The sequence below is a fragment of the Ipomoea nil genome, unplaced genomic scaffold (genome assembly GCF_001879475.1).
Source record: "Ipomoea nil cultivar Tokyo-kokei standard unplaced genomic scaffold, Asagao_1.1 scaffold0193, whole genome shotgun sequence".
Classification (NCBI taxonomy): Eukaryota; Viridiplantae; Streptophyta; class Magnoliopsida; order Solanales; family Convolvulaceae; genus Ipomoea; species Ipomoea nil.
In genome coordinates, this window is record NW_017616621.1 from 452941 (window position 1) to 465529 (window position 12589).

Sequence of the window (12589 nt, forward strand, 5' to 3'; positions counted from 1 at the left end):
TCCCGACCGGCCTTTAGGCAAACAATAATGTCAGATTCGGACAGCCAGAACGTGTCAGTTGCGGACTACGACGACGAGGTCGAGCAAATCAGCGAGGACGTGGACATAATGTATTATTCGCCGGAGGTCGTTCAACGACCACAATGGTTATCAAGCTCGTCTGGGAGGTCGGGATCGAGCTCCAGCGGATCGGGGAGCTCGAGCGGTGAGAGCGGGGAAACGTCCACGAGCGGACGAAATTCCCCGGCCGAAGGCGTTCGGGAAACGCCTACGAGGGTAATTGGGGATTACCCTCAGGCCGAGCCCTTGGAGGGCGACCAAGAAAATGTTGCGGAACCGGTCGAGGAAGACCCGGCCGAGCAGGCGGTGCCGGGCGGGGACAGGTTCGAGTTCCTCAACAGCGAGAGCGTCGAAAGTCAGCTGAGCAAGCTGACAAAAGGAGAAGCAGCCAAAATCGCCGCAACACTCAGCGATCGGGTCGAGTTCGACACCAGTTGCCAGCTCGGGAACATCATCGATCGTCACCGGGGAAAGTGGATCGGGCTGCACTACGACTCCCTGATGGCCCCGATCACTTTCCCTTTCTCGGGCCTTCTCACCGCGTTCCTGGGCTATTACCAGGTCGTGCCCGGACAGATCTGCCCGAACGCGCACCGGATGATCGCGTGCTTCCCTCAGATATGCGGTCGCACAACGTGGCCTGCACAATGGAGTTATTCAACTTCGTGTACCAAGTGAAGGTCTTGGCAGCGACGTACGGGGGCGGGTTCCTGATGACCCAATCCCGAGCCGACATGTGCTCGATCGAGGGCCTACCCGGGAACAACCGGGGGTGGAAGAACCGAATATTCTCGGTCAAATACGACCCTTGGATCCTCCCGGTTGAGAGGGTTTGGAGCCAGCGTTTCCAAAGACAAGTCATTCCGGTCGAGACACAGGCCCTCAAGGACGCGGTCACCAAGATCTCGGGCGAGATCTACGAGTACAGGATTTTCAAGACGGCCGAGAACTACGAAGCGGCCCAACTCCCCGAGCCGGTCTACAATCTGACCGAGAAGTACAAGCCCGAGTCGATGGGCGTAACAATCGCAAGGGGTGCCTGCTCGGGGCAAACGAAAGGGAAAAGGTCTAACACTAACCAATTCTCCCCGACCTTAACACCCCGAATGCCCTTTATCCCCGATCTAACTGTCTTCTTTTATTTGTTTGCAGAGATGGCCAGTTTTGGTGATGACGACGCCCATCTACCCCCGGTGGCCAAGATCGTGCTTGGCAAGAAGAAACCCAAGACTCAGCCGGCCGGGGAAAAAGAGATCCTGATTGCCCAACCAATGGGCGCCTCGACCGTCACTACGCCGGAGGGCTACGTAGTCGACGCGTCCGATGTCCTGGTTGCCCGAGTGGCGGTCGCCAAGGGCAAGGAAAAGGTGCCCAAGAAAAGGGCAACTGACACTGGCGCACTGAAACGCCGTCGGGAACAGCGCAGCCCGAGCCCCTCGACCGGGGGAAGCAGGGACAGCTCGTCCATTCTCGCCCGGATAGGCAACGCCGGGCCAGCTAAGGAAGACTTGAGCAAGCTGACCCCGACCCAGGTGGCCGAGAAGATCGGCCACGACTTGGCCGAGGTAAGATTTTCTTCCTTTCATCTTTAATCACAAGTAGCGCCACTCGACCTAATCTCCCGATCGTATGTTTGCATTTGCAGATCTCCCGAGCGACCCAACTTCTACAGCAACGGGCTCTGCAAGCCAACGAGGCCGCCGCTCTGAAGAAGGTCGCCGACCGGCGACTACAAGAAGTCAAGGACCTCCAAGCGAAGCTGACAAAAGCCCAGGAGGACCTGAAGAAAAGCCGGGAGGACCGGGAGCTATCCGAGAAGGTCGCTCAACAGGCAATCGGAGAGGTCGTCGAGTTGAAGACGGCGGCTCAGCAGGCGACTGGGGAAGTCGCGGAACTAAAAGCCCGATTGAACAATCCGGGCGAGCTAGCCCGGTACCTCTTTCGGGACAACGAATTGGGCACGCAGTTCCTCAAGGCGGTCCGGGATACGTCGGTCGGGGACGAGCTGATCTGGTCGTTCGGGCGGCGGGCCTTTAAAACCGGCCAGAGGAAGATGCGCGAGAAGACTCAAAATGCCGCTGCCCGGTTGATCTCCTCGGGGTCCTCCGCTTGGGCCGGAGCCTCCGGTTGTGTTTCAGGGGCCTGCCGTGGTACCTCCATCGCAACAGCTCCCCCTGACCCCAACCGCGAATGAGCTGAGCGTCGAGCCCGGGAAGTGGGCTGATGCTGCGGCTCGACCTGGGCGGTCGGGTATACTGGAGGGGCGGCGGCTGGAGCCGTGTACGCAGGCGTGTATGGGGGGTAGCCAACCGGTGGTGTGTAATAGATCGGTTGACTGGGCCAGTACCCGTACGGTTGAGGTGGAGTCGGATACGGATATTGACCGGGATACTGGATCTGCTGTGGAAATTGTTGACCGGGTGGAGGATATCCCGGTTGAATGTAATTCACCGGCTGTTGAGTGACCGGGTATGTGTTTGATGGATGGGGTGGTGAGAGGTTGAGATTAAGGTCCATCGTCTGACCTTGTTGTTGGGTTGGCTGATGATCGGATGAACTAGCCGCATCCGCTTGATCGTCGCCGAAGAGGTTTTGTGCCCACGAGTACATGATTGATAAAAGACCGGGTGCTCGTCAAGACGTTAGCTTTCGTGCACGGGCCCCCACAGACGGCGCCAAAATGATAGTACTAATTGCCACGTAATGCAGTAATTAAATAGACATGGGACCAAATAAAGCAATTAAATCTTTTATTGATCAAGATGAAGGCCCTAAGTACAATCTAAATGGTTGCTCTGAGTACCGACTGACTACAGTCGAGATTTTCTAACAACAACCTATCGATCGTCCAAAAGTCCTTCATACTGTCGCTATCGCGGGTATTTATAGCCGCGGAGCCGAAGACACAAATCCGGCCGTCCGGCATGTCGCCCACGTAGCAACCACGTGTCGCCTTCCCGGGTGCCCTGCCTGTCAACGCGTAGAGTCGCCACGTGTTTCTCACCATCTCTCTCGCTAAAGGGCTACCGCTCGGGGGTCGGCAACGCCAATTGGGCACTACCCGGTCGGGAATCGACCGGGTTCTTCACAAGAAACCCGACCTGCAACCTGCACAGACAAAAAGAAAAGGACAAAGGCATGTCGGTCGGGATTTTCCCTACCATGAATAAAGGGAATGCTCCTCCTATTATCCGTTTGAATGGCCAAAATTTTTACTTGATTGACAGTTTGTTACTTGTTGATGGTAATAAGCCTAAATTTTCTCAACTCTACATACATGACCCACAAAATGAAATTAGTAACCGGATTAGGGCAATGAGGTTTTTTTTTTTTTTTTGAGTTATATTATAAAACTAATTTGTTAATGAATACTCTCTGTATGTTGATACGGTTCATTGTAAATTTAAATTATAACGCATATTTTTTGGTACATAATGTTATAGAAAAGAAGATGATATACAAACTGTACATGAAGATGTGGTAGCCGACATTCAACATGATTTAGATGAAAATAATGTGTTTGTCATGCCATCTAGAATAGCTAGATACTCAATACAAAATAATTCAAGGATAGAAGTGAAAATGAAGTTGATTGGTAAGCACAACAGTGATGCTCGAACTTACAATTGCCATCAGTTTCAGAAGTTGCAGCGATAATTGTTGGTGATTTGGACTAAATGTTACGTGAGCAAGACATACTAATAGAGACAAAATCTGGCTTGCTTAAAAGGATAAGTGAATTGAGTTCAACATATTTACCACTTCAATATCTTATTCTATTTCCTTACGGTGAAGATGGCTATAGAGAGTAGGGGTGTTCAATCGATTAACCGTTCGGTTAACCGAACCGAATTAACCGAATTTTTTTCCTTTAACCGTTACCGAACTGAAATTAGCTCTACCGAATTCACCGAATCAAAATTTTTTTCGGTTAACCGATTAACCGAACTTTTTAAAGTTAAAATTTAAAATTCTAAAAATAACACCTAAAATAATAAATCCAATTAAAATAAAATACATATATCATAATGAATTCATAACAAAATATACAAAAACATTAATTATAAACTCCAAACATCCATAACTTCAAATTAGTGTATATATATATATATATATATATATATATATATATATATATATATATATATATATATATATATATATAACCGTTAACCGAAGTTTTAAAATTCCATTAACCATTAACCGAACCGAAAAAGTTCGGTTCGAAAACGGTTAACCGAACTTTGTCGGTTCGGTTGGTTAACCGAAAATTATCCGAAGTTTGCACACCCCTAATAGAGAGGATATTCCTTTCAATGTTGTTGGAGAAACGAACTGAGAATGGAGGTAGACATAGGATCACTCCTAGAGAGTATCTTTCTTTCATATACATGAGCGGTTTAGAGATCTTTCGACACTGTTTTATGCTAAGAGGTTATTCCAACAATTTTTAGTGGATGGATGTACTATGGTAGAATCTGGTCGATTAATGTACATCTGGACACATCAAAAGTCATTACGATGTGGAGCATATAAAGGACTATCTGATGCATTGACTCGGGGTGAGAATAAACCATGAACGCATGGTAAGCATATAATACTACCGTCAAGCTTTACTGGAGGGGCACGTTACATGATTCAGAATTATCCAGATGCAATGACAATTTGTAGGTACGTGGATTGGTAATCCAAATATATTCCTCACATTCATATGTAATCCTAAGTAGCCAAAAATTGAGAGGTTTTTAGATGGATGAAATTTGAGAGTTGAGGATAGACCAGACATAGTATGTCGTTTGTTTAAGATGAAGTTAGATTAGAGAAATTCATAGTGGCATTGTTTAGGGTAAAGCTATGGCTGGTGAGTTTTGTGCTATGTTTATATTTATTACTTCCATATTGTTGTTGGCTACTTAAAATTATCTACACCTTATAGTATGGGGCTATAAGTATACTTGTGGCCTAATTTAGTTTATATGGAGACATGTGGCCAAAATCTTTTTGACCTATAATTTTAGGTCACGAATTAGTTTTTGGGCCTCATTGCTCTAAAATAATATGTTTAAGGGCTTAATTGCATCTTTTGAAAAGTTCAATGGTCTAATTGACTTTTTGAGAAATGTTCAGTGGCCTATTTGACTCTTTTCCCTTCACCTATTATTATTATTATTATTATTATTATTATTATTATAGGTCATTTTACATGTTAACCGCTAATCTAAACAACTAATGTTACCAAATATTTTTTATAAATCGTTGATCAAATCCGCTAATACAATCCGTTATCTGACTAACACAATTCGCTAACCGCTGATTGTCAAAGAAGCTCATTCTCTCGACCTCCCTCAACATCCTCTAACATCAACACGAAAATAGACCCTCAACACTAGGATCTAATCATTCTTATGATACCTTCAATCCCATTAGTTAGTTCAGAAAAAGTCCAGAGGATTGAGTCATTTCCATATGGGATGGTACGGATGTGCCTCGCGCACAGAGGAAATGTTTGGCATTGAGTTGACAGGCCAACTGCAAACGTTGGACAGTGAAAAGAGTTAAACAGTGAAAATTGTTATGAAAAATGTAGGGGCTACCATGGCTGTCGTTTATTCAAGATTGGACTTTGTTGGGGGGTAGTGGTCCACCAATATAATTCATTATGTGAATTGCTCATTAACCATTCACAAGTCAGACCACTGATCAGCTTTTGTTCAGCCATGCAAGAAAGGGAATTTATGTTACAATGCTGTGATTATGTATTGCTGTCACCCAAGGACTCATCCTATATAAATTTACTCTGCATTTTTATGTGGGGGTCATCCAGATTCATGAATTGACTTCCATATTGTACAGTTTGAGTCAAATGTTGTACCATCACTAGGTTATTATCTATTAACCCCTTACCTCAAAAACATAGCTTATTAAGACAATTAATTACGTAATAAGTAGTTGTAGCTAAATGCAAGATGGGGCCTCCAATAATATTATTTAGAGTTGCATCCCTCGTGTCCGCACGAGTTTAGCTCACTAGTTCAATAGGCAGTATTTAGGAAAAGAGACTAACGTTCGAACTTCGGCAGCGGAAGTGGACAGATTCAACATCCCAAATGTTCTGTCGGAGCAGGGTGTGGGACCCTTAGGATTCGGGATTCAACCTTTTGAGAGTAGAGTTGTATCCCTCATGATTTACTTCATCTAAAAGCCTAGGAGCGGGGACGAATATTATAATTTTGTATTTAGAGCAACCTCAATAGTATTATTTTTTCTCCAAGTTTTTTGTGGGCACAGACATTCACATCATCATCTACTATCTCTCGATCTCAAAACCCCTTCTCCCCATTAATTTCGACCAACTATTTTACTCCACTATATTTTAATTATTTTTTTAAAATGAATATTTTAATTATTTCTTTATTTATTGATTATAAAAATTACAATTACAATTATTATTTTTATTATATTTAAATTAAACATATCAAAATTAAAATAAATTTATAATTATAAATGTTAACAAAATTATTTATAAAAAAAAAAAAAACATAAGAAGAAGTTGGGCGTTACCAAGGACCTTGTGATCCACTGATACCAAGTTGTTCCCCTATGTGGAAGGGCAAATTATATCGTGCACCGCGGTGCATAATCGATTATGCACCGCGCCTCAGACACTACAGTGTGTCTAAATCGACACTGTCAAAACGACGTCGTTTTATTTTAATGAAAAGAAACAGAATTTTCGCAAAAAATAACTCTGTTCTTCAGTTTTATTTTGTATACACTGCAGTTTCAGTTCAACACAACTACAGTTTCATTTGGATATAACTACAGTTTCATTCAATATTTATACACTCAAATATGTGAAAATGTTATTTAATTTTATTTTATATACACTATAATTCCATTAAAACACAACTACATGATCATTTGAATATAATTACAGCTTCATTGTACAATATACACTCAAATATGTGAAATGTTATTCAGTTTCATTTTATATATATTGTAGTTTCATTTCACTACAACTACAGTATCATTTTTATATAACTGTAGTTTCATTTGATAATATAAAAATAATACGTGAGCCAGTGTCGGTTTAGACACACTGTAGTGTCTGACGCGCGGTGCATAATAGATTACGCACCGCGGTGTAAGATATAACAACTCATGTGGGAGGTTGTGGGTTCGTGCCTCAGTAGAGGCAGCATATTGGCACTTTGGGCTCTTTGGGCTTCAGTAAATCATAGTGGCTGGCACCCGCAAATGTGCGTCTCACCTTTAATTTTCTTTTCCCAAAAACCTTGCATCTTATGTGTGCAAAAACAACACACTTGATTTTTTCTGCATCAAAAGCTGAGTAAAAACCCTAATAGGGTTGCTCTTATAATTTTGTACTTAATTAGTTGTATAAAATTATAGATATTTAGCAGTGTATTAAGAATTTATATTCTATGCTTGCCTACAAAATCTAACTCTTACTAAGAAAAGTCCGTCAGTCAGGCTCAATTGTCTCTAAATTTTGAAATTATCTTGGTTATTCATATATAATTGATCGACTTAAATTAAAAAGGTTAAAATTTGAGCTTGATCGTAATTTTATAATTATAAACTTGTATTCTTAGTCTTCTTAGAAAGATGGAGATTTAAACTCATTTTGAACTTAGAAAATAGAGATTTAATCCCTATACCATTGTTGGAACCTATGCGACCTGCATGCGCATATATGGAACCACAAAATTTGCTGAAACTGTTTAGTGATGTGTCTTTTTGCTGTAAAACTGATGGACACAATGATTATAGAGGCCACGTGACTGTCACGAACTGGTAAAATTAAACTTTCAAATTTAGTTTTGAACACATCATTGTTCAGACCTACCCTAATAATTAATCCTTAATTTCATTTGCGAATAATTAGTCGTTTCTATAAAAGGATTATGATTGGTTCCATCATTCTTAGGGTCTAAAATATTGTTGGTTAGTGGTTATGTAGTTAGAGCATCTCCAACGTGCCTCATATTTCCACGCTAAAACACCATCCCACCAAATTTCTCTCTCCAAGATAGAATTGCATCGCGCCATTATGCCAAAAAAAATGGTGATAATGAACAGTGTAGCGCCATATTTGGCGCTACACTGTTCATCCGCGGCAAATTAAATATAGGAAAGAAAATTACTCTTTTGCCCTTGCTTCTTTTTATAATTCCAAATGTATCCTTTATTTGTTTTATATGTAATTTTTTATTTTGTTAAATACATATATTTAAAGTTTGTATTATTAAATAAAAATTATACCATTTTAAAGATCTCATTAATACGATCGAAACAAGACTAATATTGAATATATATTAATTAAAATTTCAAATACATCAAACATAACTAGAACATAATAAAAGTTAAAATACATACGAGATACATCAAACATGACTAGAACATAATACAAATTAAAATACATACGACATAATATTAATATTAGAAAATGCAAACACAATTAAAAATATATATATAATAAAATTAATAATTTCCTAGTCCACTCCCACTTCCTCCCAAATTGTTAAAGTATTGATCAAATTCACGATTTGATTCAACTCCTTCTCCATGCTCTTGATTTCTCTTTGCAACAATTTGTAGTTGTTGGCGTCTAATCGACTCACGCACAGCTGGATCTTCTATCAAATTTAAATTCACTCTTAAGATTTTGTTATCTTCTTTTTGTTTTGCCAATGTTATTTTGTTCGCTGCATTTTGAGCTTTAAACAAATCAAGCTCATATTGTTTTTGGAGTAGCTCATGATTGTGTTCGAACATTCCTTTGAATTGTGCAGTTTGTTGTTCCATTGCGGCAATAAATTGATTGCGCTCATCCGAGAGTTTTTGCTTCATCTTTTCCTTCTTCCTTCTCGTAGGACGTTCACCTACATTGTTCATTTCATTACAATGTTCATCAGATTCAAAATCATCATTCAAATCAACAGAAAATGAGGAAGAGCCTATTGACTTCTCAATTCCGAAAGATTGTGATTGTGATCCTTCAGAAGTTCTTTTTCGACCTCCAACATTTAGCAAGCTTCCAGTTCTGCAAAATTTCTGCATGTCTTTGACAATAGGCCATACATGATCAAACTTAAATCCACCTTTGAATTTGAGATCTTGCTTTACTAACTCCTTTGCTCTATCAAGCTGTTATAAATAAAATATAATTCAAATTAAACAACGCAATTAAAACAAAAAATAAGAAAAAACTAAATAACACAAATTTACAAGATACTCACAATATCTTGTTCAGATGCACCACTTGGGTTCATGTTCTCTATTTGTTGAATGCATCCTCTTAGTTTGCTGACCGATGTTGATATCATTGCCCAACGACTATGCAGCGATCTTGAAGTTCGGTCAGTACAAATGTGTGCCGGTAGCATACGAGCATATTCTTGTGTAATGTGTTCCCATAAATCTGTTCCAGAGCGATCATTGCCCTTTTTAGGATCTTGGGCAATATCCATAAATATAGTACAAAGGAGTTTATCTTCTTCATTTGAGTATGAGGAAGTTCGGATTGAACGTGAGGCTTTTGACATATTTCAATGACTATTAAACTAGAAAGAAATGTAAAGAGATTTTGATATTCAAAAGATAGGTGATATTACTTCTAAAATCGAATTGCAGTATTTATAAAGATACAAGCATACCAATGAACGGATGTGATCTTCACGATCTAATCTAACGGTTCTAAGCTATTCAGATAAAAGCTGATTCAAAGATGCATGTGATAGCTTTTATTGGAATATGTGTGGAAAAGGACAAGCATACCAATGAACGGATGTGATCTTCACGATCTAATCTAACGGTTCTAAGCTATTCAGATAAAAGCTGATTCAAAGATGCATGTGATAGCTTTTATTGGAATATGTGTGGAAAAGGACAAGCATACCAATGAACGGATGTGATCTTCACGATCTAATCTAACGGTTCTAAGCTATTCAGATAAAAGCTGATTCAAAGATGCATGTGATAGCTTTTATTGGAATATGTGTGGAAAAGGACAAGCATACCAATGAACGGATGTGATCTTCACGATCTAATCTAACGGTTCTAAGCTATTCAGATAAAATCTGATTCAAAGATGCATGTGATAGCTTTTATTGAAATATGTGTGGAAAAGGACAAGCATACCAATGAACGGATGTGATCTTCACGATCTAATCTAACGGTTCTAAGCTATTCAGATAAAAGCTAATTCAAAGATGCATGTGATAGCTTTTATTGAAATATGTGTGGAAAAGGACAAGCATACCAATGAACGGATGTGATCTTCACAATCTAATCTAACGGTTCTAAGCTATTCAGATAAAAGCTGATTCAAAGATGTATGTGATAGATTTTATTGGAATATGTATGGAAAAGGACAAGCATACCAATGAACGGATGTGATCTTCACGATCTAATCTAACGGTTCTAAGCTATTCAGATAAAATCTGATTCAAAGATGCATGTGATAGATTTTATTGAAATATGTGTGGAAAAGGACAAGCATACCAATGAACGGATGTGATCTTCACGATCTAATCTAACGGTTCTAAGCTATTCAGATAAAAGCTAATTCAAAGATGCATGTGATAGCTTTTATTGGAATATGTGTGGAAAAGGACAAGCATACCAATGAACGGATGTGATCTTCGTGATCTAATCTAACGGTTCTAAGCTATTCAGATAAAAGCTGATTCAAAGATGCATGTGATAGCTTTTATTGGAATATGTGTGGAAAAGGACAAGCATACCAATGAACGGATGTGATCTTCGCGATCTAATCTAACGGTTCTAAGCAATTCAGATATCTTTTATACCAAAGATACATGTGATATCTTTTATCCCTATAAAAACGTTCTGCATCACCAACAAATTGAACATTCATCCCCTTATCATCTATCTCTAAACATACGAATTCAAATATGAATTCCAACACTGGAAAACGTCCTATGCCATTTTCTTCATCATCATCCTCATCTTCCTCATCCTCATCATCGGATTCCGAGCACAATCTCGCAAGTGCAATACGAGCACAAACACAATTATTAACCAATGCATATACTAGCCACAACCTTGCCATAGCTTCCTACATGGAATATATGGATAATCAACCCCCAAGCCATGGAGGTTCGACTTTTGGTCATAGAGTGATTCATCGTGATCGTGAAGAAGCAGATCGAAGATTATGGAATGATTATTTTTCAGAGTATCCAAAATATTCTGAAGCAATGTTTCGTAGACGGTTTCGAATGAGTCGAAATTTGTTCCTACGAATTGCCAATGCTGTTAAAGGCCATGACAACTATTTTGTGCAACGAAAGGATAGAATCGGTAGACTGGGCTTATCTACTTTACAAAAAGTTACAGCGGCGTTTCGAATTTTGGCGTACGGAATACCAGCAGATGCAACAGATGAATATATCCAGATTGGAGAATCAACTGCAATTGAAAGTTTGAAGAGATTCTGTCGAGCAATTGTAGAGGTCTTTGGGGAGCGATATCTAAGAGCACCTGATGCTAATGATGTTGCACGGTTGCTTCAAATTGGCGAAAAACGTGGTTTTCCGGGGATGCTTGGGAGTTTAGATTGCATGCACTGGACTTGGAAAAATTGTCCAACTGGCTGGGCTGGACAATATGCTGGGCGGAGTAGAGAACCGACTATTATTCTTGAAGCTGTAGCTGATTATGATTTGTGGATTTGACATGCACATTTTGGCATGCCAGGGTCTAATAACGACATTAATGTCTTGGAGGCATCTCATTTGTTTGCAAATCTTGCAAACGGTGTAGCACCTCCTTGTCATTATGTTATTCAAGGACAGAACTACAACACAGGATATTATTTAGCCGATGGTATATATCCAAAATGGTCCACATTGGTACAAACAATCCATGAACCTCGAGGGCCAAAAAAGAAGTTATTTGCGATGATGCAAGAATCGTGTAGAAAAGACGTAGAACGTGCATTTGGAGTTCTCCAATCACGATTTGCAATAGTCAAGGGACCGGCGCGTTTTTGGGATAAATGTGTATTGCATGATATAATGTCATCGTGCATTATAATGCACAATATGATCATTGAGGATGAACGTGATGAGCAGGCAGATATACAAGGTTGGAACGAAGCACCGGCTCCTGAAGTTGATATAGCTAGAGATGAAAATATTATATTTCAAGAATTTCTTGCTCGGCATAGACAAATTAAAGATAAAGAAGCTCATTATGCACTCCGTAATGCATTGATTGAGCATTTGTGGGAACGATATAGTAATTCCGATAATTAAATGTACTAGATGTTGTATGCTATATTATTATTGGAATAAATTCAATTTTCAAAAATATTGTTAAATTCAATTTTTTTAAAATAATTAATGTTATAAAAAAATTAATATTAATAAAAATTATTATTTACATCATAAGTTATAATTTATATTAAACTAATTAAGTTCGAACTAAATTATATTAAACTAATTATATTCGAACTAATAATTGAGAAATTAAATTATTT

At 39.7% G+C, this 12589-nt stretch overlaps 2 protein-coding genes across 2 annotated transcripts; one reads left to right on the forward strand and one right to left on the reverse strand.

Moving 5' to 3' along the window:
• Positions 1-8565: 8565 nt before the first annotated feature.
• LOC109188666 lies at positions 8566-9144 on the reverse strand. The gene has a single exon (XM_019339300.1). It carries the CDS (start codon positions 9142-9144, stop codon positions 8566-8568), a length of 579 nt encoding a protein of 192 aa, XP_019194845.1.
• A 2033-nt stretch (positions 9145-11177) lies between these two features.
• LOC109188679 lies at positions 11178-12376 on the forward strand. Its single transcript, XM_019339307.1, has 2 exons — positions 11178-11644; positions 11858-12376. Exons 1-2 carry the CDS (start codon positions 11178-11180, stop codon positions 12363-12365), a joined length of 975 nt encoding a protein of 324 aa, XP_019194852.1. The 3' UTR covers positions 12366-12376.
• The last annotated feature ends 213 nt before the right edge of the window (positions 12377-12589 follow it).

Coding starts and splice junctions, on each gene's coding strand:
- LOC109188679 (XM_019339307.1), top strand. CDS start 11,178: ATGGATAATCAACCCCCAAGCCATGGAGGTTCGACTTTTGGTCATAGA. Junction 11,645..11,857: donor GGCGAAAAACGTGGTTTTCC/GGGGATGCTTGG, acceptor GTTTGCAAATCT/TGCAAACGGTGTAGCACCTC.
- LOC109188666 (XM_019339300.1), bottom strand. CDS start 9,144: ATGCAGAAATTTTGCAGAACTGGAAGCTTGCTAAATGTTGGAGGTCGA.